Below are 25,329 nucleotides of genomic sequence, written 5' to 3' on the forward strand. Positions count from 1 at the left end.
CAATACCTCATGACACAGATGAATTATCTTCCATTTTCTGATTGCCCTTGAATATTGCCTTGAATCTGCAGCACTACTGATGAGATAAAGGTGAATAAGGTTGAGTGTCTGTACATTGATTTATAGGTTCTGGAACTGTCACCAGAGTGGCTCCAGTAGTGCCCCAGGGATCGAGAGCAATCAACAACACCATGGCTGAGACCAAGCTGAAACGGATGAGGGAGTAAGTAGTATATATATATATGAAAGCAATACTTAAACCAAGTTGACAGTTTTGAATGACAACAGGACAAAGCAAAAAACCCGAGAGATAAGAAAAAAGAGACTGTGAAATGGATCCCAGAACGTTCATTACAACGGAACGCTCGTCTGCACCAGTTGTGAGGGAAGGATTAACCATTGCTTCTGAACTGTTCCCCTGTAGTCGACACAATCATTGTCAGACTTTCCAGGACTGTACTTTGTCTTCATTGCTTTCTGTGTTGTTCTGAACTTCTCGTTTTTATCACCTCAACACAAACCCCATAAATCAGTGGCAGATGTTCATGTTCATGTCGTGTTTCTTCCCTCACCTGCCCTTTGGCCTTTATTCCATCATTCCTGCAAAAGATTTTTTCCTATGGTCTTGTACCAGTTAAATAAGAATATTATTGCTGTAAGCTGGGATTTTCAAAGAAGACTAAGGAAGATAGGCATCCAACTCCCATTGAAACTCCATTAGGCTCCTTTGAAAATGGCTCCTTTGAAAATCTCAGCTGTAATAAATAATTATTTCACTTCCTTAATAGAACAGATATCTGTAGCTTCTCTTCTAATTATATATATATTAATTAATACAGCTCAGGCCTATTACAGTAATTACAGAGTATTATTATAGTAACCATGTCAGATTTATCGTACTTCTGTCTAGATACTGACCTATTAGTAATGAGGCTCTATCAGAAGTGAAGTACAGTGTTACAATATTTTAGCTGATCTTAAACCGTGAGTTTTTCCACACAAGGACAGTGTTTTCCTGTGTGTAGCAGCAAAGAGTCCTGTGGCACCTTATAGACTAACAGATGTATTGGAGCATGAGCATTCGTGGGTGAATACCCACTTCATCGTATGCATGTCCATGTGTGTGGACAGTGCCGAGCACATTCTCGCTGTTACCAGAATACAAATAATAAATACAAATTATTAGCGATAGTAGTTATTTAACTGAAACCTCTAGAGAAAAAGAACCCAACATTATAACATTGGTGCACTACTTAAAACACTATGCTACACTAAAACGCACAGTAGAGATGGGCCTAAGAGAAGTAGGTACCAAATATCTCTTTTACTGATGGTCACCCTGAACCAGCTGAGGCCATCCAGTTTTACAGCAGTCCTAAATGTACCATTGCCCTAGGATTTCACTTCCTGGATTGGCCATAGTACTGAGGTCACTCAGCGTTGGCCAATCTGATTCTTGTCAGTACCACTTTCATGGAGAGCACTTTTGAGAGTGACACGTGCATCATGTGCCCAGTGGTTCAGAGATGAGTTTGATTAGACAAAATACCCAATAACCTCACAGACTTCACCCTGCAGGCAAATGGAATTACAGGATAAACCTGTGCCATTAAAGATATCTTTAGATGCCTGTAGATGTCTTTCATTTCCAGCTGAAAAAAATAGAGCTCTGCCAAATTACTCCCTGTGCAGGATACTGGACAAAACATACAGCTTGTAGACCATATTTTCATTGTCTGTGCCCTTGAAGATTTTGCTGATTGCTGGATTAAGCTTTTGGACCATGGTCTTGCTAAGCTATTTAAAAATAAAGTTGCAGTTTCCAACAAACAGTATTTGTCAGTTTTCACGGGCTGCTAAGACAGATCATGTGTAATGTAAACTATTTCTGGGCACCCAGAAACTTGTAGGATGTGCTCCTTGTGTAAGTTAAAAATTGGGAAAGAAATGTTAAGCGAGTGCTATGCTATGCTAGCTGAAAACAACATGGCCCCACCCAGAAATATTTTAATAAACACACAAATTTTGGTGAAAACCCTGGTTTAACATATTGAGAATGATGGGTTTTTTACACTTTGGCCCCTTTACGCTGCCAGAGAAGGATAAAGGGACCTTTTTGTAAATTAAAATCAGAACCTATTTGTATAAGTCAAAGTAACCACTTCGTTATGTAAGCACGCACAGGATTTGTCTGTGGTTACAGCGTTTTAGGGCCCTTTGCCCATTGTATGCTGTGCACCATGCCACTGTCCGAACATGCACAGGTGAGACGAGTGTTAATTGCAAGAAAATGGGGATGGAAGTGCAGATGGAAGGAAAAGGCTGATAAGCAGCACACATGCCAACACACACACAGGGATTATAGCAACCTCCGTGTGTGAACAATGCATGCTTAGAATATTGTAGGTGGGGACATACAAAATAGGTTGGATGAATAGGTGTGTGTGTCTGGCCAGAAGGGGACCATCAAGTATCAGTTGTTGTGTGCTACTCTAAAAAAACCCAGCATATAATGCATTGCAAATCTGTGCAAGACAGTGCTGCTTAGAGCAAGATCCATATAATTTAGAGTTGTGTTGTTCAGTTTCACTCAGGGAATTGCAACTTTCAAACCTTAGTGTAGGGCCTTCCAGTTGACAGGATCCAATAAAAGAGAGAGATTGTATAGTTTGTCATCATAGTAATTCAGTCGACCAAGAGTCCTCTTTGGGACATAGAAAGTAAGATCAATGAGATGGAATGGCAGTGCCGTGGAATCCTTGTAAGCGGTACATTTTTATGGAACCAGAAGCTTGCCAATTAATGATTCTTCCCATTATCTGATGCTTGTAGGAATACTTTGTGCTGAGAGATACTCTTTTATTTTATGAATTGCTTTAAACGTAAGCCTTGTACACGACAAACACTGCAAGTTAAATTAATGAAAGAAACTCATTAGTCATTAGGGTGAAACAGCAAAAAGCACGTGGTAGCAAATGTTAATTGACCTCTGTAAATAATGTGAATGGGCTTGCAGACAACATCAGACAGGACAGTCAATCAAATAGATGTCATGTATTCATTGTTTGGCGTCATTACAAAGTATTGCAGTGACTCCGTTCCCTGGCAGTGCATAGACATGCTGTTTATAAGGGTACTAATGTAAGCAGATTTGGCTAGATTGGTGCACAGGGATTTTTGTAGTGTATTCATATTAGACGATGTCAGGAGATGGTGCTAAAAGAACATCTCAGTCCTTACACGAATGTAGAATGAAGTCACTGAGCTTTTTGAATATAACTCAGATACCCAACCACAGTTTGCGATATTTAGGGAAACTAATTTTCCTTCTCTGAGTGATTGTTTACATGGATTCAACTCATGGTGTGCATGCATCCCAGACACTTAAGATCAGGACCTTTTGGTCAGCAGCATCTGTTGAGGCCATACCTGCACCCTCAATGGTCCTGCATCACCCCTCAAAAGGACTCAAAGGACAGAGTGGAGCAAACTGTCCCTCAGTTCCGTCTTACCGCCATGGCAATATGACTGAACTGAGAGAGCTGTGTCAGTGTCTCTTGCACTTGTGCTTATTAAAATGAATTTGTTGATATATAATCACCCTAGTATTGTCATTCGTAGTTAGTTAGGATAGTAGTTTTATAGGTTTTAGTTTAAGTGAATTTTTTTCCTAATGTTTGTTTACCTGGTAGTGGGTGGGCAGCTTTATGGTTCAATGAAGATCTCCTGGGTCTCAGTGTTGTTCATCATGTGAGGCAGCTGTACCCCTCCATGATAGACACTCAAAATGTTTATTTGGTCTCGGTGAGGAGCATATCGCTGAGAAAGATTCTGTTTGTCATTCATTCTCCAAATAAACTTTATTAGTGAGGGATCCTTTTTCTTTTTTTCTTTTTTCTTTTTTTTTTTGGACAAATCAATAAGATCTGCTTCAGATCCATGCTAACAAACCCCTTCTGGCTCTGAGTAATCCTCCACTGAAAGTGCCCCAGCAGGCACTGGCTCTGGGCTAACCTCCAGGGCTCCTGCTTCCTCACTGAAGTATTCCTCAGATGCTCTTCCTATCAAGTCTTCTCTTAACTTCACTACCAGGGTAAGTCAGCCTAAGTTACACTACTCAAGCTACCTGAATAACATAGTGTGACAGGGTCAGGTCAGAAGAGTGTTAGAAAGCAGATATATTGGTCCCAGATTAAGCAGATCCCTTTTCCCTGGGTAAGGTAACGGGCAGTTCCAGAACAAACAGGAACTTGCTGGAACCAATTAAGGCAAGCAGGCTAATTAGGACACCTGGAACCAATTAAGAAGAAACTGCTAGAATCAATTAGGACAGGCTGGGTAATTAGGGCACCTGAGTTTTAAAAGGACCTCACTTCAGTTTGTGGCATGCATGCGAGGAGCTGGGAGCAAGAGGCACTAGGCACTAAGAGTGAGAAGGCAGACTGCTGGGGGACTGAGGTGTACAAGCATTATCAGACACCAGGAGAAAGGTCCTGTGGTGAGGATAAAGAAGGTGTTGGGAGGAGGCCATGGGGAAGTAGCCCAGGGAGTTGTAGCAGTCACGCAGCTGTTCCAAGAGGCACTCTAGACAGCTGCAGCTCACAGGGCCCTGGGCTGGAATCTGGAGTAGAGGGCCGGCCTGGGTTCCCCCCAAACCTCCCAACTCCTGATCAAACACAGGAGGAGTTGACCTGGACTGTGGGTTCCACCAGAGCGGAAGGTCTCTGGGCTGTTCCCCGACCCATATGGTGAATCTCTGAGGTGAGAAAATCTGCCAATAAGTGCAGGATCCACCAAGGTAGAGGAGGAAGTTTGTCACAGTAGCTGGAGTCGATGTAGCTTAAGTCGACTTACCTTGATGTCTTCACTGCGCTGCGTTGATGGGAGAGCCTCTCTGGTCAACTTACCTTACTCTTCTTAGAGAGGTGGAGTACTGGGGTTGACCGGAGAGTGCTCTGCTGTCAATTTAACGGATCTTCACTAGGCCTGCTAAACCAACATCCACTGCATTGATTGCAGCAGAGTTGAACTCCTCCATAGTGAAGATAAGCCCTTCCTCTGCAGCCAAAAGTAGTAGGACACAACACTGTTCCTCTAAGGAGAACAGGCAGAGCTGTCCCTAGGTATGGCAAATTGGGGTGACCTTCATGAGGAGGGGACGGGGAGGTGAGGCGGGAAGCGGGCAGGTGGGGAGGGTGAGGAGGAGCCCCCTTACCATCCTCCTCCTCCCCCCATGCCTGCTGGCGGGCCTTGCCAATCAGCGCCTCCTCCTCCCTCCCCACTCCTACTGCCAATCATCTGTTTTGCCACGACTGAAGGTGCTGGGGTGGGAGGGGAGAGGAGCGAGGGCGCAGCACACTCGAGGGAGGGAATGGAACTGGGCGGGGAACTGGCAGTGAGATACCAATTCTTTTGATATTGATCGCACTGGCACCTTTTCCAATTTGTTACTCTTGATATCAACATCTTTGGCACAGAGGTTTACAATACTGGGTGGTTTAACTGTTTCAGCTGCTGGAGTCCCCTTTATTGTTTTCCGCAGTGAAGATATCTTCAGTGGGGATGGAGGTGAAGGGGGAGCAATCAACAAAATGTTTTGTCCTGAGATGTTCCACAGTCGTTCATCTGGTGTTGAGATGTGCAAGGGAATTCCTCCCAATAGCTGAATTTGCAACTCGAAGCAGGAGGAAAGGAACAAAAAATCCTAAGAAGGAGGAACTGTATCTTTTTTGCTGGTTGGACTCTGAGGGAGGAAGGATTACTAAGCATAAGCAAAAGATCCCCAGTGCTTGCCAGGGTTAGCCCTAAAGGACACATAGAACTTGCTTATTATAGAACAGAGGTGGGAAAACTATGGCCCAGGTGCCACATCTGGCCCTTCAGACATTTTAATCCGGTCCTCGAGCTCCAGCCAGGGAGTGGGTTCTGGGGCTTGCCCCACTCTGGCGCTCCAGCCAGGGAGTGAGGCCTGGGGCTTTCCCCACTCCGTGCATGCCATGGACGGGAACCGCAGCCAGTGGGGGTTGCAGAGTGGTGCCTGCAGACAGGGTACCATGCAGAGCCGCCTGGCCACACCTCCATGTAGGATCTGCAGGGGAGATATGGTGCTGTTTCTGGGAGTTACTTGAGGTAAGTGTCACCTGGAGCCTGCAACCCTGGTCCCTCCCATGCCCCTTCCCCACCCCCGAACCCCGTCCCACCCTCCGAATCCCTCAGTCCCAGCCTGGAACATCCTCCTGCACCCCCAACTCCTTACCCCCCCTGCACCCCAACCCTCTGCCCCAGCCCGGAGCCCCCTCCTGTACCATGAACTCCTCATTTCTGGTCCCACCCCAGAGCCTGCACCCCCAGCCAGGGCCCTCACCCCCTCCTGCACTCCAACACCCAATTTCATTAACCTTGTAAATGGCTCTCTTATTTCCTTTTCCTAGTTAATAAATCTTTTGCTAGTTTATTACTGGATTGGCTTCAAGTGTTGTCCTTGGTGTGAGATCTAAGATGAAATTGACCTGTGATAAGTGACTGGTCCTTTGGGACTAGGAATAACCTGAATATTATTGTGATTTTTGGTGTAAGGGATCATCTGTCACATAGGCAAGCTTACCTGGGCGACAACACAGACTGGAGTACCCAAGAGGGCCATCTGTGACTCCATGTTAAGGCTGTTATAGTGCTTGAGGAGTTTACACTTGATACTTGGTTGTTGAAATCTAAGTATAGAACACACAATCAATTTGGATTTTGTGCCCTGATTCTTAACAGTCTGCCCTGAGGTTGGTACCCATGCTCTTGAACTACTACAGGATAGCTTGGCAATCAGCCATACCAAAGACCCTCCAAACTGCCTAGAGAGAAACAGAAGTTTCATTGGAGAAGGCCTTCTTCTTCTTCTTCTACTGCGACTTCAATGGGGCAGACACCAGCTTCAAAACAGTTTGGTGGTTGTGTTGAGAGTTGTTGGGAACCTCATTAGGAGATCAGTCCATTTATTTTGGGAGAGCTTGGAAAAGCATTACCACTGACCAGTGGGTCCTCGAGAACACTGAAACAGGCTATTCAATTCAGTTTCAAGCAATTCCTACTCACCACCTACATTTACCATCCTTCTTCAGAGACTGTTGCAACAAAAAATGGAATCCCTGCTCACTCTTCGAGCAATAGAAGAAGCATTTTTATTTGACTAGAACTAAATCCTCTAGGATCTCATTAAAGTTATTTCTTGTTTTTGCTGAAAGAATGAAGGGACAAGCTACATCATCCCAAAGACTGTCCAAATGGTACCCATGTAGTTAGACTAGAATCCTCTGTCCAGGCGAGAGCCCACTCTGTCAGAGCACAAGTAGCTTCTGCATCATTGTTCCCATTGCTGAAATTTGTGAAGCAGCCCACTGAGGTTCAGTACATACATTTAATAAATTCTTTTCTTTGATCCTGGCATCTAGATCTAGTACTTGTTCTGGCAGACCTGTTCTGCAATCTCTGTTTAGTAGATGCTGAGTGCCAGCTTCTTATATGAGGGCACCTCCTGTGAGTTGCCAAGAGTGGAATACATATGGACGATCACGCAAAGAAGAAGGACCAGTTACTTACTTTACAGTAACTATTGTTCTCTAAGGTGTGTTCTCTCTGTGTGTTCCACAACCTGCCCTCCTTTCTCACTATTACTGGGCTTGATAGCACCTGCTTTCTCTGTTGGCAAAGGATCTGAGGGCTAGTTTGCCCTGCTCTGCCCTCTGCTGGGTGGCTGTAAGGACACTCTGGGTACAGGCATGGCCCCACTGGACAGCGCTGGCCAAAAGATTCTGATCTGGAGTGCATGAGGTGCATGTGCACCAAGAGTGGAACCCATGTGGACAACACATCTCGAAGAGCCACAGTTACCATAAAGTGCATAACTGTTCTTTGTTTTGTTCTGAAAAAGATAGGTGACGTGTGCTGCCATGTATCTGGAAAGTTTCTGGGGATATTCGTAAGTGCTTCCCAAGATGTGATGTGATTATATAACCAAGGAAGAGTTAAGAGGGTTTTTCAAGACCAGGATAAGAAGTGACTGGATCACTTTCTATATGAACATCCACAGAGAGAAGATTTTTTTTTGATAGGAAAGGTCTCTTTTATGTAGCAGACAAAGTAGCTAGAAGCAGGAGCTAGACAAATTCAGACTGGAAATAAGACACATACTTTTAACAGTGGTGGTAACTAACCATTGGAACAACTTACCTAGGGATGTGGTGGAGTCTCTATCACAGTGTCTTTGCATCAAGACTGGGTATCTATTGAACAGATATGCTGTAGGTCAACTGGAATTTATGGGCTTGATGCAGGAGTTTACCAGGTGGGGTTCTAAAGCCTGCATAATACAAGTCAGACTGGATGATCAAAATGGTCTTTTTAGCCTTAAAATCTATGAATCTATGAACATCCCATCTTTCTAAGCAGACGGTAAAGTCTTTAAATCCTAATCCTGTACCTGACTAATCTGGAGCATTAAGGCCAAAAGCTACTATGGTGCTGGTGCCTAATGGGGGACAAGATCCCATGCAGAAGATCTGTGAACCCCATGTGCCACAGAGAAGATCTCCATACAAGGGTTCATGTCTCATTGTGAAAGGGAATAATGTAGGTGGACAAGGAACAAGACAGCCATTGGCAGCAAAAGCCTTTTTTGGGAGTCAGGTGAAGCTGGTCACATTCACTATTCCAGTTCTTAGAGGGTTGCAGCATTTGCAGCCCATCTGTGCCAAAGAACAAGGATTTTGTTCCCCTGCAGGCTTCCTAGTATTATGTGCAGGACTCTCTTTCTTGGGCTTTGCTTGCAGGATTGGGATTTGGGCCTTATTGAATATGGCTGGTTTTAAAATAACAGAATATATACAAAATAGAATGCATATCTTTTTCTTTTGATCCTGAAAATATCAAAAGGCATAAAAACATTAAAAGGGAGAGAGGACTATAAATGCAGAGTGTTTCATGCTCCTTTACAAAGGTATCCGTGAACACATACAATGACTCAGTTGAATAGACGTGCAGGTGAGAATTCAATAAAATGTATATGGATAAAAAGAAAGGGCTTTTATGCCCCCAAATTTTAAGAAAATTAAGATCCTAGAGCACAGCAGTAAATGCTTCTTATTCAGTTCCCAAAGTCTTGTACACAGCAGCATACCATGAGCAGGCAAAAGACTTCATCATCACCTGCTGAGTGTAAGTAAAATTGTCTTTCAGGCGCTGCAGAGAAAAGCATTTGGTGATATTTTCATTCTGGTCTTGTGATTGCTCATAGAACTGTTGGTTTAGATTCATGAATAGTAAGATACGTGTGCTGTTTGCGTTTGTGATGTTGGCATTGAATGTGTTATTTCTCTTAAAAATTCAGAAAGAAAGGTCAAGTGATGTAAATGAATGAGCACCATATAGTTTTTAAGATTAGCTTCTCAGATTATGCCTAAACTAAGGAACAGGTTTTCTAAATTATTTGTGCATGTTTCCAAAGGGTTGGGGTAAAGAGTCTAGTAGGTTTGACTTTTTTTTTTTTTTAAACAGCTGTTGGGTGGATTTTCGAAAGTGCTTGTTGTTGGCCTAATGTTGCTGTCATTGGTGTTTTATCATTGACATTAATGGGAATAGGATTAAGCCAATGCTCCCAGTAGAAAAGTGTCCATGTTCAAAAAAACCCACTATGTTTGGTGCTTGATATTTGAACAGACACTAATTGCTGGAGAGGAAATACACCCTGTCACTGCCTGACCCATAATTGATCTTTGCATCTGAATAGAAGACATTATTCTGCAGTGCTAGTAGTCCAGGAACTTTCATGGGCACTAAATTCTCTCTCAAATGTACATTTAGCACTTCTGTATTTTAGTTCAGCACTTTACCTATATTTTAAAGTAGTAATTTCTGCATTATGACAAAAGGAGCTTTTAAAATGTAGTTGCCTTTTTTTTGTTTTGCTTCCAGTGGTCTAATCTTACGAGTCATTTACATATACATCCTCTGTTGCACATGATCTGAGGGCTTGTCTTCATGAACAATTAGGTCACGACAAGCTGGGGTGGGAATCTCTCTTGCACTAGCCCTCCCTGTCCATGTGGATCCTTTTGATGTATATTTACAGTTGTGTTAATGCACTAAGATCTAGTCCCATTTCAAAGAGGACCAGATCAGAGTGCATTAATGAACTATTAAAGTGCAGCCACTTGATCCATGTGGACAGATGGACAAGCTCAAAGTCTCTCTTGCACATAGTTTAAAGAGACACTTCTTTTTGTGTGAATTATGTAGGCTCTTAGTCAACAAACCAGGGAAACATAAGCCTAACTTTAAACACATTACCATCAGTGGGACTGCTCGGGTACTTAAAGTTAAGCACATACTTAACTTTGTGTCTTAGAAATTTTAATTTTGCTGGTTGCTTTATAAAAAGATAGGGCAAGATTGTAGGTTGGACTGCATGCCTGATCAGGAGCATAAGAGGGAGAAAGAACTCCCCTTACACAGGTTACCCAGACCCAGGGTTCTGGCATGTGGGAGTGAGTTGGTTCTGCAGGTCTGGTACTCCATCCTATCTCAGAACAGGTGGGTGGAGAAGGACAGGGAGTGGAGCCTTGGCTCTATCCCCCCACTATTGTGTCAGCTGCAGAGCTGAACTGGTAAAGAAGAAATTCTATAGGTCAGGTGACTCATAAATGGTTACCATCTTCTGAAATAGCTGGCTGTGTTGTTGTAAACACTAATTGAGAGCATTGCAGCCTGAAAGGGTACAGTAAAACAGGACTCTGGCTTGGCTGGATTCACTGCAGGTAGCCACGGAGTGCGACAGCGTTTGCTGGTGCCAAAGGCCCCATCTCAGTCTTGGAGTATCTCTACACTGCGACAACACCCCTCACCCCCTATGGCACTGAATCTCAGTGCCCAGGGCAGCTGACTCCGGTTTGCAAGGCTCTGGCTGAGGAATTAAAAATTATAGTGTAGACTTTCAGCCTCTGGTTGGAGCTCAGGCTCTGAGACTTTGTGATGGGGAGGGTCTCAGAGCATAGGCTCCAGCCTGAGCATCGACATTGCAATTTTATAGCCCTATAACCTGAGCTACCAAAGCCACTAGTCTTTTATCACAGTGTAGATGTACCCTTGGAAGCCACGGGCCTGCCTCCGTGAAGCTACATGGTCCTTAGGGCACAGCACACTAAGGGGTCACTCCCAAGAGACTGGTTACAAGCTGAGTCACAGATCAGACCTGGTGACAAGCCCCTATACAAGAAACATATCAAAATGCTTAATTCCAGTTTTCTCTAGAAGGAAATGCATTACCAGTGACTGCCCCATTTCCGCTGAATATGTGCAGAGTCACACGCAGAGCAACGGAAACAGGTATAATTTTATCCTCCTGCTCAACAAGAAAAACAGTCTGTATTTTGAGTTTGAAATTATGTCATCTTTAAAAATGTGAAGACTATTCCTTCTGTTCACTCAAATAATGCAGAGGGATGCCTTTCATTTAGCTTGTTGTTCAGCTTTATGGCATCTCTCATTAGTATAAATAGGAACCCATAAATAGTACCAGACATTTAGTTTGTGATTTTTTATTTATTTAGCAGGAAGCATTGGCAAATACTGAAAAAAAACTGAATGAGTTTAATAGGGGATGGAACTGATCTGCAGTTTTAATTATTATACTGTGTTGAAAGTAATAAAGCATGGTAGATTGAGGTGTTCTCATGGAAATGCACTTAATGAGCTACCCGTTTCTGTCCACAAGCAGGACAAGTTTGTCTTTTTTGGTTATGTGAATATGATGTTCCCGGATGGTTCCAGATGGATGATTCTGGAAAATGAAATCTCACACCTTTGTACCAAATACGAATCTGCTCCAGAACCCAGTGCACTCAATGGAAGTACTCCCATTTACTTCAGTGGAGTTTTGATTGGGCACGTAGTATGTACCGCATTCCTGAACTGCTCCCCCAGTATAGATCACTCAGCTCTATAGCCTAAAAGTGCATCAGTCGTCCTTTTGCTAGTCCTTAGTACAAAAGGGTACCAGCACAATGGGTACTAATTAGCCCCCTTGATTGCTCTCTCAGGCGAGGTGCCAAAGAATAAAGTCCCAGTTCAGCAAAACATTTAAGCATGTGCATAGCTTGATGCACAGGAGTGGTCCCCTTGTCCTGAGTCAGACGACTCATGCTTAAAGCTACGGATAGGCTTAAGTCCTTTGCTGAACCAGCCACTAGCGATCGAACTTGCACTCTCACTTGTAGGGACCATTCTTGCAGGTCATCCTTTTAGCTGGAGACTGTCCTTAGGGCAAGGCAGGGAAGCTTACACTGCTCCTCCTTTCTGAGCTATACCTTTGGATAAAGTGAGAATGTCACTTTGTAGAGCAATCACTTTCACAATTTTCGCCAGCGCTAAATTCATGATGAGTAATTTAAAGTAAGTGAAGATGGCAATCAGAGTAAGCAGAGGAGCACAAGATCTAGAGATTCTACTAACCACAGTGCAAAAAAACAAAACAAAACAAAACACTATTAAGCTTTAGTACATTAAATTAAATGAGTCCAGGGACCCTTAACAAGAAACACCTTCTAACCTCTAAAAGAAAGCAATAAGCTTTAATGAATACGTGTGTGCGCGCGTGTGTATAAAAAGAAACCTTGTTCAGATCCTTTACATTTCTTAACTGAGCTAAGCATTGTAGACCCATAGTATATTACGCTATCTCTTGCTGCCTTGAATTCTTTATTGTGACATGTATTGTCTATAGAGGAAGGTGAGCTTGAACCTGCTTTAAATACCCAAGATCATTTGTATTCAGTTTGATAATTAATTACATTCCACTAATGTACATAGCACAAATTACTACAAGTATGCATTAGGCTCATTTTAAAGAAATGTCAAGTAGCCCATAGCATTCACAACATTAAGGAAATTATGAGCCTGTTAAATCTTATTTTGCACAAAAAGCATGGATTTTTTTCCTTGTTTTTCTCATGCTGTGCATGCACAATAATACACAGATTGAGCTATTCAGATTTCAGGCTTGAAAAAGCTTCATAATAGAGTTGATTTTGTCAATATTTTGCAAATGTGAGAATGTTTTCACACATCATTAACGATAGTCTATTTCAATACAGTACCACTTAACATATCGTCGCAATGTTTAGTAAACCCAACATTCTGACCTTGCCAGATTTACAGATGTGCAAGAAAATAGTTTAGCTAGTGTGACAAAGTTCCTCCTCTACCTTGGTGGGTCCTGCGCTTATTGGTGGATTTGTTCACCTCAGTGATCTTCCCCTCTTGTGGAACCCACAGTCTGGGTCAGCTCCTCCTGTTCTGAATCAGGAGTTGGGAGGTTTGGGGGAACCCGGGCCCGCCCTCTACTCCGGGTTCCAGCCCAGGGCCTTGTGGATCGCAGCTGTCTATAGTGCCTCTGTAACAGCTGCATGACAGCTACAACTCCCTGGCTACTCCCCATGGCTCCTCCAAACACCTTCTTTATCCTCACCACAGACCTTCCTCCTCGATCCTCCAGCAGTACACCTCTCACTCCTCAGCTCCTTGCCTTCTTGCTCCAGCTCCTCAATATGCTCCTCTCCCTCTGGCTCTCCCTGCCTGACTGGAGTGAGCTCCTTTTTAAACCAGGTGCTGATTAGCCTGCTTGATTGGCTGCAGTGTTCTAATAAAGTAACTATCTCTACTGCCTTCAGCAAGATCTTAATTGGCTCCAGTTGCCTTGATTAACCTGGACAACTGCCATTTGGTTACCAGGTACTAGGGATTTGTTTAGCCTGGGGCTAACATACCTGTGAGGACGACAACCTGCTTCTCCTGGGGCCAGGAGTAGCTCCTCTCCCTCGACCGCTCTGCTGTGGAGGAAGAGGGAGAGGGCTGCTGCTGCTGCGTCCTGCGTCGCTGGCCCTCGCTGCTGCTGTTGCTGCTGCTACTGCTGCTGCTGTCTGCTTCTGCTGCTCCCCTGGCTGGGTTAGGTACCACCACCACCCTCTCCCTGCTATCAGTTTGCTGGCTGGCTAGTAGAATCTCCCCCCCCAGTTCCTGTGTTACCCCAGCTACAGCCCTGAGGGGAGGGGGGCTGCGCCTGCTTCCCAGAGAGGGGGGTGTGAGGGACCCCGCTCTTGTTGCTGAGGACACCTCTGAGCGGGTCCCTCCTGCCTGGACACCAGACCACCACCACCTGGAGCTGCTGGACTGCTGGGGCAGTTGCTGGCGAGCTGTTGGAGCCCGGAGGAGGTGAAGGAGGAGGAGGAGACCGCCCGCTGTTGGAGACCACGTGAAGACCACTGTGAGGGGGTATTTCTGGATGAGTCCTTTTCAACCTGTGCTCTTGTGGTGGGGGTTGGACTGAGTCTGCTGGACCGGGGTGTGGCGTGGGGCCTGCCCCGCCATCTGTGTTCCTTTCGCCCCCACCAACATCGTTGCCCCTCTCCACCGCCCCCTGCTGGCTGTTTTCCTTCGCCCTTGGACTCCTGCCTCTGGGACTGAGCTGCTCGCCTGATCCACCCACTTGCCACATTTGGGCCGCACAGCAGCCTATAATTAATTGACTTTTTTTCACAAGTGCCTGTGGGCGCACCACCTTCCCCACTCCTCCCTGAACTGGCCCTTTCCTTTTTTGTCCGCCCCACCTATTCCCTCTGTGGCCCTGCTAGTTTTGCCCCAGCCCTGCAGCTATCCGTGGTCCCTCTGCCCATTCCCAGCTAGCCCTTCTCCCCCCACCCTGTGCTCCCCTGCCCTGATTGGTCCTCCCCTCGTGCGCCCACGCCCCCCCCCAAGCGCTTGTTGCCCTTCCCCCATTTGAGTTTTCCCCTTGTTCACTGCACCCCGCCATCTGCCATTGTTCCCCTGATCCCCCAGTGCAACTGGAGGAGCCGGAACTCCCTCTGCGTCGGTGGCCCGTCTCCCCTTCACCCTAGGTCCTTGGCTTGCTCCCCGCACCCCTTTAGCCTTCCCTTTCTGGCACCCTCCTCCCCTGCCTGCAGCCTAGCGGGGAGGGGTGGTCGCCTCCTCTCCTTCCCCTCCCCTCGCTGTTTGTCCCCCTCCCCGCTCTCGTTATGGCGGGGGACGCGGCGGGGGAGACCCCACGCGATGCTCCCACTGCCCCTCCTCCACCTGCCCCCATGTGTCCACTGCCCTAGCCTCCACCTCAACCGCCGCTGCCGCCGATCCACCTACCACCGCCCCTGCTGGGGCACTGGCAGCGGCGAGTACCGGGGAGACCTCCGCTGCTGCCACGTCCCTCCCCCTTCCGATTCGGGGGGAGCTCCCCCAGCCGGTGGGAAGGGTCGGGGTGGGAAGAAGGGTAAGGGCCCCGCTAAAAAGGCCAGGCCCTCCATGGCGGAACCTGCCCCCACTGCCGCAGCCCCGCTCCCGGCTGCGGCATCCCTCCCCGCTATTCCCTCCACCAGCTCTGCGGGTGTCCCTCCCCCGGCCCCCAAGGGCATACGCCCAGGTGGCGGCGGCCCCCCCGCCTGCCACCGCTCCTCCGACCACCGCTCCACCACCATCTACAGCGGCCGGGGACCCTTTCCCACCTTGACCAGGAAGCACGGCGTCCGTTGCCTCCTGGTGCCCGCCTCGCCCCACGTGGAGACCTACGTGCGGGCGTTGGCGAGGGTGGTGGGGCCCACGGCCATCGTGGCGGCTCCAAAATGTACGGGAAGGTGGTCTTCTTCCTCGCATCGGAGGCCGCCGCCAGGAGGCGGTAGAGAGGGGCCTAGCGGTAGGGGGCGTGTTCGTCCCCCTGGAGCCGTTGGAAGACCTGGGGGTCCGCTTGGTCCTGACCTCCGTCCCTCCTTTCCTGCCCAATGCCGCCCTTTGCCCGCCCTTTCTGCCCTGGGGCGCCCCATCTCCGTCATCAGCCCTCTCCCCTTGGGCTGCAAGGACCCCGCCCTCCGTCACGTCCTCTCGTTCCGCCGGCAAGTGCAGCTTCAACTGCCGCCGGCGGCGCGTGGCGGGGAGGCGCTCGAGGGGTCCTTTCTGGTCCCCTACCAGGGGGCCCACTACCGGGTGCACTATTCGACGGGGGGCCCGGTGCTACCTCTGCCGGGCGATGGGGCACATCCGGAGGGATTGCCCCTTGGCCCAGCACGGAGGAGCGTCCGGGACCCCTGAGCCCCGGCACGGTGCCGGCCCTGTCATCGCCGGCACCCCTGCTGCCAGGCACCCGAAGCTGCCCCTCCTCCTCCTTCTCGGTCCATCGCTGTGGAGGAGGGTGCAGCGGGGATACGCCGGGGCGTGGGAGAGGGCTCATCCCAGGGGGAATCTTCCCTCACTTCTGCCGTCCCACCACTGCCTCCTGGAGTCCCAATCGCCTGAGCCATTGCCCTTGCCCCCCGATCCGACCCCTGTTAGCCAGCCCCCGGATGATGCCATGGAGGCTGGTCCTTTAGTGCAGGGGAAGCGGGGCAAGCGGAAGGCTCGAGCCTCGTTAACCCTGCAGATTCGGAGGCCCCCCGGAAGAGCAGGAAGGGGGCCGCCGATGACGAGCCTTCCGCCTTGCCCCCTGATGACTCCCACTTCTGTGGTGCCGGCTGGGGACATCGTGGCAGCACCGGAGGGTAACGCCGCCCCTCCTCCGGGGTCCCTTCCCGTGGAAGCCCCAAGGGAGCCTCTCTCACCCCCTCCCACTCAACGTCTCTGCGAGTGCCGAGGTGGGTGTCACCTCGGGTGCTAGCGAGGAGGGCCCTGGGGTGGTGGAGGGCGATCTCCCTTCCATCTTTGAGGAGATCGAGGCCCTGGGTCTGACCCCAGTCACGCAGGGGGAGGACGACCCTCTGCCAGCGGGCCTCGATCTGGGCGACCTCACCCCGGTCCCCCTGTCCCCGAGTTCCTTTCCCCTGACCGCTGCTTCTGCTCCCGCCTCTGAGGGTCCCCTGGATTCCTCCATCGACCCGGCTGCGGGTGGCCCCTGTTGCTGGCCGCCGAGCCCATTAAGGCGACGGCCAGTGCCCCGCTGCCGGGACCCGGTTCCCAGGGGGTATCCTTTTGGGTGTGGAGAACCGCCCTCTTTCCTAGGCGGGGACCCCATTGACAAACATCTATCTCCAGATGCCGAGGCTGCCACACGTGCCACTCTGGCTGCGCCCGGCATCATTAGGGGTCCCCTTCCCACTTCCCAGATCCCTGAGCCTGACCAGAAGGAGCCACCGTCCAGTGGCTCACCTATAGGGGCTCAGGATCCCGTCTCTGCCCCCTTCCCAGATTCTCTCCCTGATCCCCGCCCTATCCTGTTAGCCCTGTCCTTGTCCCCCCCACCTCCTGTGATGCCAGTGCCGCCCCTGGGAATACCCCCCAGGGTGCGGCTCCGCTAGTTTTTTCCTTTCCCGACCCACCAGGGGCTGCTGTTCTCCTTCCGCCACCCCTTGTTGAACCGGGGAGCGGGGCGGGGGTCGCGTGGCGTCGGCCCATCGGACGCCACGTCGGGGGTCTGCCCCCTGCCTGCCCGCCTCGGTGGGCCACGGGGCTGTGACGGGGGCCCCACTGGGGGACAGTCATCGGTCAGTGACCCCCCCCCCCATGCGCTGAGGGAGGAGCTGCGGGAGTTCCTCGAGGACGTCCGTGGCTCCCGTAACAAAGTCCATCTTGCGCTCCAGCGCTGGGGGATTTCCATCAGGTCCTCCGGGCCGCGAGGGCCCTCATGGGGGAGGGTAAGAGGACCGGGAAGCAGGCCGCCGCGGCCTACCAGCGGGTCCGCCTCTTCCGTGACTCGTTAGTCACCTATGGGGTAGGTCACGGATTGCTGCGCGGCCTGCCGGAGGCTGTGGGCGTGTCTGCTGGCGAGGATCCCCCCCAGCCCTCCTCATGGCACCGATCATCTTTGCCACGTTAAACACCCGGGGCTGTAGGATGGGTCTCCGCAGGAACCAGGTGCTCTCCTACCTCCGGGGGGGGTTACTCTGTGATTTTCCTGCAGGAGACCCATACGGATCCGGCCGCTGAAGCTAGCTGGCGGCTGGAGTGGGGGAACGAGGCCTACTTTAGCCACTTCTCGGTTTGCGCGGCTGGGGTGGCGACCTTGTTCTCCCCCGACCTACGGCCCGAGGTGCTGGGGGTCGCTGAGGCTGTGCCGGGCCGCCTGCTGCACCTCCGGGTCCGCATGGAGGGGCTTGTGGTTAATCTCGTCAATGTTTATGCCCCGACATCGGGCCCGGAGAGGTTGCGTTTTTATCAGCAGGCGTCCGCCTTCCTCGGCTCCCTGGATCCTCGTGAGTGCCTGGTCCTGGGAGGGGACTTTTAATACCACCCTGAGGAACGGGACCGCTCGGGGACCGAGCAGTGCCCGGCCGCCGCGGACGTCCTCCGGGAGATTGTCGAACGCCACTCCCTGGTGGACGTCTGGCGCGACCACCACCCGGACCGACGTTTCGACGTTCACCTTCGTCCGGGTGGAGGCCCATCGGTCGTGCGCTCCCCGGCTGGACCGCATTTATCTGTCACGTTTCCACCTTTTACGGGCCCACTCCTCCGGCGTTCGGCCGGCCCCCTTTTCGGATCACCATCTTGCCACCGTGACAGCCTCTCTCTGCGCGGAGAGGCCGGGGCCGGCCTTGGCACTTTAATAATAGTTTGCTGGAGGATGCGGGCTTCGTGGCGTCCTTCCGGGAGTTTTGGCTGGCCTGGCGAGGGCAGCGGCGCGCCTTTTCCTCGGCGCGCGGCGGTGGTGGGATCTGGGGAAGGTGCGCGCCCGGCTCTTCTGCCGTGACTACACCCGGGGCGCCAGCCGGCGGAGGGATGCGGCCATAGAGCAGCTGGAGCGGGAGGTCTTGGAGCTGGAGAGGCGTCTGGCCGCCCAGCCCCGAGGATCCATCCCTCTGCGGAGCGTGCCGGAGAGAAGCGGGAGGAGCTCCGAGCCCTCGAGGACCATCGGGCCCGGGAGCTTTTGTTCGATCCCGCATCCGCCTCCTTCGGGAGATGGACCGCGGCTCCCGCTTCTTCTACGCCCTGGAGAAAAGGAGGGGGGCAAGAAACACGTCACCTGCCTCCTGGCGGAGGACGGCACCCCCCTCACGGACCCGGCGGAGATGTGCGGGAGGGCCAGGGCCTTCTACGCGGCCCTTTTCTCCCCGGATCCGACCGATCCTAACGCTTGCAGAGTACTCTGGGACGGGCTCCCGACGGTCGGCACGGGCGACCGGGACCGGCTAGAGCTGCCTCTCACTCTGGCCGAGTTCTCGGAAGCCCTCCGTCGCATGCCCACCAATAAATCTCCGGGCATGGACGGGCTGACCGTGGAGTTCTACCGCGTGTTCTGGGACGTTCTCGGCCCAGACCTGGTCACCGTCTGGGCCGAGTCTTTGCAGAGCGGGGTCCTCCCTCTCTCGTGCAGGCGAGCCGTGCTCGCCTTATTGCCGAAGAGGGGGACCCGCCGACTTACGGAATTGGCGTCCCATCTCGCTCCTCAGCACGGACTACAAAATCATTGCAAAGGCCATCTCGCTGCGTCTAGGGTCCGTGCTGGCGGACGTGGTCCATCCAGACCAGACCTACACCGTCCCGGGCCGCACTATCTTTGATAACTTGTATCTGGTCCGGGACCTTCTGGAATTAGGGTGTAGGGATGGTCTGTCGTTCGCCCTCTTGTCCCTGGATCAGGAGAAGGCGTTCGACAGGATGGATCACGGGTATCTCCTGGGTACTCTGCGAGCGTTCGGCTTCGGACCCCGTTTTGTGGGTTTTCTCCAGGTGCTGTACGCTTCTGCGGAGTGTCTGGTCAGGCTCAACTGGACCCTGACCGAGCCGGTCAGCTTCGGGCGGGGAGTGCGGCAGGGGTGCCCCCTCTCGGGCCAGCTGTACGCCCTGGCGATCGAGCCCTTCCTCTGTCTCCTCCGCGAGAGGTTGACGGGGTTGGTGCTTCGGGAGCCGGAGCTGCGGCTGGTCCTGTCGGCGTACGCTGACGATGTGCTCCTCGTGGTCCAGGACCCGGGCGACTTGGCGCGGGTGGAGGCTTGCCAGGCTGTGTACTCGGCGGCCTCCTCCGCCCGGGTTAACTGGGTCAAGAGCTCTGGCCTGGTGGTCGGGGACGGGTGGCAGGCGAGCTCCCTCCCACCCGCGCTTCAGGCCATCCGGTGGAGCGCGGGTCCGCTGCTCTATCTCGGCGTTTACCTTTCTGCCACGCATCCGTCTCCGCCGGAGAACGGCACGGTTTGGAGGGCAGGGTGGCGGAGCGGCTCCGGAAATGGACGGGACTACTCCGGTGCCTCTCCCTTCGGGGGAGGGCACTGGTGCTTAATCAACTGGTCCTGTCCATGCTCTGGTACCGGCTCAACACCCTGGTCCCGCCCCGGATTTCCTGGCCAACCTCCGGACGACGATTCTGGAGTTCTTTTGGCCAGGGACGCACTGGGTCTCTGCAGGGGTCCTCCACCTGCCCCTGGAGGAAGGGGGGCAGGGCTGAAGTGCCTACGCACTCAGGTCCGTGTCTTCCGCCTCCAGGCCCTGCAGAGGCTCCTGTATGGTGCGGGTAGTCCGGCGTGGAGCGTACTGGCGCACGCCTTCCTCCGCCGCTTCCGAGGGCTCCGATACGACCGGCAGCTCTTTTACCTCCATCCGAGAGGTCTTCCGCGAGACCTCTCCGGGCTGCCGGTCTTCTACCAAGACCTCCTCCGGACCTGGAAGCTCTTTCCACGACCAGGTCCGTGGCGGCCACCGTGGGGGCCGACCTCCTCGCGGAGCCCCTGCTACACAATCCCCAGCTTCGTGTGCAGGTGGCGGAGTCCCCCGCGGTGCGCCAGAGGCTGGTCTTGGCGGGAGTCACCAGGGTCGGAGACCTCCTGGACTACGACCGGGGAGATTGGCTGGATCCCCTGACGCTCGCCCGGCGCATGGGGCTCTCCAGACCTCATACTCCCTGGCGCGTACTTCAGGAGGTGAGGGCCGCTTTGCTGCCTGCTGCTCGGGCTTACCTCGACCGGGTCCTACGAGAGGGACGCCCCGCCCACCCTCCACCCCCCGGGCCCCGTGGACATTTTTATAGGGCCCTGCCCCGTGGACCCAATCGGCCCCCTCACCCTTTCTCTGCAAGCCGGCTGCACGATGTGCAGCCGGTTCTGTTCCAGACCGCGCCACGGAAACATCTGTACACGCTCGTGCTCCACACCCTTCACTACCTCACCCTCGCGTCCCGCCCCCGATACCAAATGGCGGGACCTCCTGCCACCTCTCGAGGGTGAGGCCCCGGTGGGCCAGCTTGTACTCTGCCCTGGTCCCCGGCCCGCTGGGGATGTCAGTTGGCGGCTCCTTCATGGGGGCCGTGAGCACGGGTGTGTACTTGGCGCGGTTCACCCCTGTCCCCAACACCTGCCCTTTCTGTGGCGAGAAGGAGACCTTGGCGCACATTTACTTGGAGTGCGCCAGGTTGCAGCCCCTGTTCCGGCTCCTCCTGAATATCTTCTTGCGTTTCTGGTTGCACTTTTCCCCTCACCTTTTTATCTACGCACTCCCCATCCGTGGCCCCACAAAGTCGCGGGATCTCCTTCTCAACCTCCTCTTGGCCCTGGCCAAACTAGCCATCTACAGCACCAGGGAGAGGAGGTTGGCTGATGGGATTTCTTGCGACTGTGGGGCCTATTTCCGCTCCTCTGTCCGTTCACGCATCCGGCGGAGTTCCTCTGGGCGGCGTCCACTGGCTCCCTTGACGCCTTTGAGGAGCAGTGGGCGTTGTCCGGGGTTCTCTGCTCGGTGTCCCCATCCGGTTCCCTTAATTTAGCCCTATGACCTCACTCCTGATCCTGTTTTTTCATTAGTTGTCCCCCGGACTTACTTGGTGTTCTAGCCCTGTGGATCCTCCCCTTAGGCTGGGGGGAGGTCCTTTAGAAGTGGGCGGGCTTCGCCCGCCCACCCCTGGGATGCCAATAGGCTAACATACCTGTTTCTCAGTACTTTACTGTAGCCATCTGGCCTTGCCCCATCACACTAACTAAAATGTAAATATTGTTCATTTGTTCACCAGAGCCTATGTAGGGCTACAAATGCATTCCTATTTGCTCCATCATTTTTGTCTTTCATAGATATGTTCACTAAGTTGTCTAATACTACAGTGTTTTCTGAAAGGAAAAGCAGTGTTTCTTTTTCTCGTACATTCAACACAATATATTTTAATTGTCATATTGTGCTATATTTGTTGCACATAGTGAAGACTATGTAAGCCATTAACGTGTAAATCTGGCCCTCCCCTGACAGACACAAGATATGGAAGGCCCTGAATACAGCAGGACTGGTATAGTTCCACCTTGCATGGTGGGGACTGGAGGGTGGGGTCCTATGCCGGATGTCTGAACTCCTTCATGAAGGATATTTGGGGAAGGAACTAGCATATGTGGAACTATACCAGTCCTGTAGTATTTCACATCAGCCAAAAGGACTATTGCAGTCCTGAGCATGCAGTAACATCTGAGGAGTGATTCCACTGCTGCTTTGCAACTTGAGGGGAACTTGTCTTTTCACTCTTTTCATAGACCTCCCCAGTGTTCAGCCCATTTTCTTGGCTTGTCACTTGGACGCAAGATTTGGGAGCAAGTCCTCGGCATGTAAATTGTTCTCTATTGACAAAGGATAACATTGAATGGACATGGACAAGGTGTATGTTAAAAGCAGAGGGCATTCATTAGAAGTGAGGTAATTAATAAACATGTCTGCTGATTGTTACCAGAAGGAAAGGCTTGACACTAAAAAAGGGGTAGGGGGTGTAGCTCAGTGGTTTGAGCATTAGCCTGCTAAGCTCAGGGTTGTGAGCTCAATCCTTAAGGGGGCCATTTGGGGCAAAAATCTGCCTGGGGATTGGTCCTGCTTTGAGCAGGGGGTTGGACTAGACCTCCTGAGGTCCCTTCCAACCCTGACATTCTATGATTCTAAGAGCAGCTTTACTAATATGAATATTGCAAGCATTGTTTCAGGCTTTTTTATTACTATATTGGTTTCTGTGTGTACAATGTTGAAGATGCAAATATGGAATAGTGAGGCATTCCTCAATTCAAGGGCAATTACTTTGAAGACAGACATAGTTCAGGGGGGATTTTAAATTTGCAACATACTACCTGACACTAATTAAAATAAATACTGGATTTTGCTATTTATATTCAATAAATAAAAATCTTTTAAGTTGTTAATGAAAAAAATTTTAGGGAGTGAGGCTATGTTCAAGTTTTAGGAAAAATTTCAGCTGGTAATATAGATTTGGTTAATATAATTCTTTCATTTGTATGCCATTTCTCCATTTTTTCCTATGGCTGTATTTTTTACAGGGTCTAGTGGGAAGTTTCCTTAGCATATTGCTCTCCGGCCTGCAATATTCTTGCTATTACTGATGACAAAGCCAAGTCCAACTTACTTTTTGTTAGCTGATTTCATTAATCATTCTTTTGACTTCAAGTGTTTACAGCTTTGACAGAGTTGGCTCATTTGTGACTAGAAAATAGGTCTTTGTACATCCAGTATTAACTTATAGTGCATGATACCAAAAAAAGATGTTTCCATCAGTCAAAGAATTGTCTAGATTTATGGCACTGTCTTGTTAATTAATTAAATGGATAAGTCTGTTCGTCCCTTCTTTTTTCTGATATTCAAATTCTAGTTTTTTATGTTTATATGTGAATTTAATTTAAAAAGAAACGTTACTTTTTGGTTTTGGTAAAGGATATAGACAGAAATTTAATCTGCTTCTGAGCATATAATATGTCAGCTTTCAAACTAGCTTTTTATGCGTAAGTCCCTGGGACACAGAGAGACCCACAGAAATCAAGCCACCATTTAAAATAATCAGCTTTTACCCTCAATGACCAAACAGTGGTATATGCAATACTGCAGTTATTACCCTACTCTAAGTAAATCTTGTGTGATCATCGTGGATAATTGTTGACTTTTAATGGCAACCATTGCACTTCAGGGTTCAAGAAGCAGTAATTGTGTGGGGTATGGAAGGAAGCTACTATTCAGACATATCTGCATCTGTTCTAGTATAACAAATACAACAGACATTAACAGGCAAAGTAAATTGGGTCAAGAATCTGTCTAATGTGTTGAGAATTTTTGCTTCATCTAGCTCAGAGATGGATGCTGTTGGACTGACAAATTCTAGGAAGTCTTTGTACACTGTGACTTTGCTAAATGCCAGAATATATACTAAATTCATTTTACCCAGGCCTTAGAATGTCAGCAGTTTGCAATCAGCAGTGTTGTCAGCAGTTTGCAAACAGTTTGCAATCTGGGGACTGTCATCTGATCTTTTCTTTTAGGCTCTGGACTACATTGGGTGTTACTAAGGAACTGGATACTAGCAATTGTTTCAACTAAATGTAGAAAATAGATAAATACTGACTGATTGAAATGGCCCCATGAGTGAAATTCCTGGGTCCATTAGATTATATATAATCTTTTTTTCTTGCTTAGCAAATGGGCAGTCCCTTAAAATGACCCATCTGAAGAAACAAGTAACATTCTAACGAGCTACTCATGGTCTTCTGAGCTACAGGTATGCTATCTATTGTATATGGTACAGTTTAGCAGTCTTACTGCAGCATTCTTCAGCACTAGAATAGAGACTGATCATTGCTTTCAGCGCTTTTATATCTAAGCACTGGAATACAATGTATTATGTTAATCAATTATTGACCATTTTCTTTACTGATTTTTTTAATTACTTTGTTAATATTAATCACTACTCCACTATTCAGACAGAGATTCTATGTCAGGTGTGTACAACACATTTAGGGAGTAGAAACAGTGTATCCCTGAACTATTAGTCTGTCAACACAAATTTACTATTATCCATCGTTAGGCTATATTTTAGTCACAGGTATTTTTAGTAAAAGTCATGGACAGGTCACAGACAGTAAACAAATATTCATGGGCCTGTGACCTGTTCATGACTTTTACTATATACCCCTAACTAAAACTTGGGCCAGGGGCCATGGGTGCTCTGAGGAGACGGGCCAGGGGCGCTGTGGATGCTGGGGAGTGGCCCAGGATCCCCGCTGGTGCTGGGGGTGGAGGCGGGCAGCAGCACGCGGTCTAGGGCCCCATGCTGGTGCTGGGGGGAACAGGGGGCGGTACTGGCAGGCTCCCTACCCAGCTCCAACAGGCATGTCCCTGCAGCTCTAGGGGGAGGAGCAGGCAGGGGGGTGCCGCACGCTGCTCCTGCCACAAGCGCTGACTCTGCAGCTCCCATCAGCCAGGAACCGCAGCCAATGGGAGCTTCTGGGGTGGTGCCTGAGGGCATGGGCAGCATGTGGAACCCCCTGACTCCTCCACCTAGGAGCTACTGGGACATGCCAGTGGGAGCTGGGGAGTCCCTCTCCCCAGTTAAGTGCCGTC

General features: G+C 50.3%; 1 protein-coding gene across 6 annotated transcripts in view; it reads left to right on the top strand.

The window, feature by feature from the left end:
• The window catches only part of NEK11 (NIMA related kinase 11), a 194,273-nt gene that overhangs the window by 154,304 nt on the left and 14,640 nt on the right, over positions 1-25,329 (top strand). For all 6 annotated transcript variants that reach the window (XM_075062499.1, XM_075062500.1, XM_075062504.1 and 3 more), the window contains one exon: positions 127-223. In XM_075062499.1, the coding sequence (XP_074918600.1) occupies positions 127-223 (97 nt within the window). The remainder of the gene's footprint in view (positions 1-126; positions 224-25,329) is intronic.

Source organism: Chelonoidis abingdonii, chromosome 2, assembly GCF_003597395.2.
Source record: "Chelonoidis abingdonii isolate Lonesome George chromosome 2, CheloAbing_2.0, whole genome shotgun sequence".
Taxonomy (NCBI): domain Eukaryota; kingdom Metazoa; phylum Chordata; order Testudines; family Testudinidae; genus Chelonoidis; species Chelonoidis abingdonii.